The 3,084-nt window shown below is 41.5% G+C and overlaps 1 protein-coding gene across 1 annotated transcript in view; it reads left to right on the forward strand.

The window, feature by feature from the left end:
* LOC108573152 (sodium-dependent neutral amino acid transporter B(0)AT3) overlaps nucleotides 1–2,551 on the forward strand; it is a 4,366-nt gene extending 1,815 nt beyond the window's left edge. Inside the window, 8 exon segments of the mRNA XM_017935536.1 lie at nucleotides 125–208; nucleotides 282–443; nucleotides 546–656; nucleotides 968–1,169; nucleotides 1,264–1,466; nucleotides 1,554–1,927; nucleotides 2,004–2,267; nucleotides 2,356–2,551. Coding sequence (XP_017791025.1) covers nucleotides 125–208; nucleotides 282–443; nucleotides 546–656; nucleotides 968–1,169; nucleotides 1,264–1,466; nucleotides 1,554–1,927; nucleotides 2,004–2,267; nucleotides 2,356–2,551 — 1,596 coding nt within the window.
* Nucleotides 2,552–3,084: the final 533 nt, after the last annotated feature.

The following is a 3,084-nucleotide window of genomic DNA, read 5'->3' on the forward strand; positions in this document are numbered from 1 at the left end:
TATAATTACTTTCAGTTTTACCGCATTTTAACGGACACGATTAAACTTTCGACAGGCGGTGTATATAAAAATTTTCAACACAGTTAGCCAAGCGAGCAGAATAATCGAATTATCGCCTTTTCAGAGTTTCCAATCAGAGCTACCGTGGGCGGAATGTCCTAACGTATATTTCCAGAACGGCTCGTACGCGCCTGAACCAGAGTGTGTGGTACGATTTATTGGATTAATAACCGGCACGTTTAATCGTGATAATTACGCTATAACCAGCGATTGTTTCTCAGGTTAGCAGTCCCACGCAGTACTTCTGGTATCGGACAACTCTGATGATCTCCGAAGACATCAATACCCCAGAAGTGTTTAATTGGAAGATCGCTCTGGCATTGGTGATTGCATGGATTCTCGTTTATATGTGCATGATCAAGGGAATTGCATCTTCAGGGAAGGTATTCCTTTAAAGTATTCCATTGATAATTAAACGATTCTACGGTCCAATGACGTTATCAATTTTGTCGAATAACTTTATAAATTGAAATGTATTTTTATAGGTCGTGTACGTGACCGCTACATTTCCATACATTGTTCTCATCATTTTCTTCTTCCGTGGAGTCACCCTGACAGGGATGTCTGACGGTCTGCGACACCTTTTTACACCAAAGGTACAGTTCGTGTTATCCATTTACAGGGCCGTGTTTATCATAAAGCGCACTAAACGCAGATGCTGGGACTTCGTTTTAAAATTGTACTCCTCACAAACTGCAGTATAGACCTAGTTATAGTTGCAAAATAAAATATTTATTTTTAAATGTTAAATTCGTAACGTAAGAAGAAAAGATCGCTGAAAAATTTAAGCGCCAAATTTATTCAAGACTTACTCTTTCGAGGCCTCCAAAAGTATAAACGCGGCCCTGTTTATATACTTCTCATTGCAAATAATCGTTACTTGTCTGAATAAAATGAATTTGTCCAGTGGTGGAAATTAACTGATCCAGTGGTGTGGCTAGAAGCAGGCACGCAGATATTCTTTTCCCTCGGTTTGGCATTCGGCGGTCTGATAGCGTTTTCTTCGTACAATCCTGTGAACAATAATTGCTATCGAGACGCCATTATGGTCAGTTTGACGAATTGCTTCACTTCGATGTTCGCTGGGATTGTCGTGTTTTCTATCATCGGTAATTACTTCTTTCTTCCTTGAATCACAATTATTGCATAATGGTAAACATTGAGAAGAACAGTTTATATACACGTGTACATACGTGTATGCAGGTTTCAAAGCTACCATGGTCTACGAACGTTGCCTGTCTGAGAGGAACAGCACTCTCGTCAATATCTTCGGTCAGATAGATAAAATACCAGATGAAATACCAGCCAGCGGCACAGTTCTGAACATGACTGCAGAAAATGGAACGTTGGACAGCTTGATCATGCCAGATCTACCTGAATGTGATCTCCAGAAAGAATTGGACAACGTAAGCTATATCCTCCAAGCTTAATTTACTGCTATTACAAACTCTTGCTGCTTTCGACAATTTTCTTATTTTCCCTTATCTTTGCAGTCAGCATCAGGCACAGGTTTAGCGTTCATCATCTTCACGGAAGCGATTAACCAATTCCCTGGAGCTCAATTCTGGTCCGTTTTGTTCTTCCTTATGTTATTCACTCTGGGCATCGATTCTCAGTTTGGCACCCTCGAAGGAATCCATCTTCCGTAATTCGATTAAAAGTTTGCCAAATGAAGTTTCACCGTTTCTTCTTGTTTGAAAACAACAGGTGGCATTTGCTTGGTTTGCTGCATGATCTCCATGGCTTTCGCCCATGGTGCCGGTAGCTACGTTTTCGTGCTGTTCGACAATTTCAGCGGGAACTTTCCCCTCTTGATAATCGCCTTCTTCGAATGTATCGCTGTATCTTACGTGTACGGTTTGAAGAGGTACATATAACAACACCGAGGATACACGAAACATATTGTAAGATCGTTGGAATTGTTGGCATTGTCCCGTTCACAGATTCGCCGATGATATTGAATTGATGACTGGCAACCGTCCAGGCCTTTATTGGCTAATTTGTTGGAAATATCTCAGCCCGTTGGCTATGCTGAGCATTTTAATTGCCTCGATCGTGGAAATCCTCGTCGATGGAAGTGGTTATCCAGCTTGGGTTGCCAGCAAAGGTATTACAGAGAAACACGAGTGGCCAGTTTGGGCTTTGGTTCTCATTGGCGTTCTTATTCTCGCGTCTGTTCTATGGATTCCTACCGTTGCTATTTGCAGGTAACATCTTCGCATTTCCTCCGTTTAGACTCTTCGAAATTCTCACGTTCTTCACCCTATCTTTTGACGACGAATTTTTGTAATTCAGACTTTTCGGTATACTCATCATCGAGGATAACGAGAAAGCCTGGTTCCCCGCGGCTGACTTGAAAGAATTCCACGGAATCGTGCCACACGAAGTCACTCCGGCTGAGACTCTGTTATTCTGCATAAGAAGCGACGGATCCGAGGGTCTCTGTTGCCCTACCGGCGGTCCCAGCGACGACGACGAAGATCTCACCTAGGAATGGTTATCCTCGTGCATGTTGGATTAACATGTGTTTAAATGGTTCATAGACCGAGAAACAGCATTTTTTTACTTGCTATCAATGTTTCGAACTTTAGCGATGAATTTGAACGCAACTAGATGTTACACCTTTCATTCCTTGTTTCGATTTCAAGCGGGTACTTGACATCTCTTCTTCTTTCTTTTTCCTCATCTAATTTTAGAACATATCACAAGGGTACATCGTGTCAATTACTCTAAAGACGACGTTTGTATATGATTCGATCGGCGTTTATATCATGATATTGTGATGACAATATTTCGTTCCCTTTTTGAAAAATGTAACAACAGAGAAATTCGAAAGTACGAGTCTGTAGTAGCACGGCGATTAAAGCACAATACCGCAGTGTCTCTCCGCTGTTCTTCGAGTCTCTGAATCATTTAACGATGCGTACGCATGTCAATATCAATGTGGAAGGTGAAACGAAGGCGTTTTCAATATGTAAGTAATTTCCATTAGAATATGGGGGAAACGAACGAAGCGAATAAGGA

This window comes from Habropoda laboriosa, unplaced genomic scaffold, assembly GCF_001263275.1.
Source record: "Habropoda laboriosa isolate 0110345459 unplaced genomic scaffold, ASM126327v1 scaffold124, whole genome shotgun sequence".
In the NCBI taxonomy this organism is placed as follows: Eukaryota; Metazoa; Arthropoda; class Insecta; order Hymenoptera; family Apidae; genus Habropoda; species Habropoda laboriosa.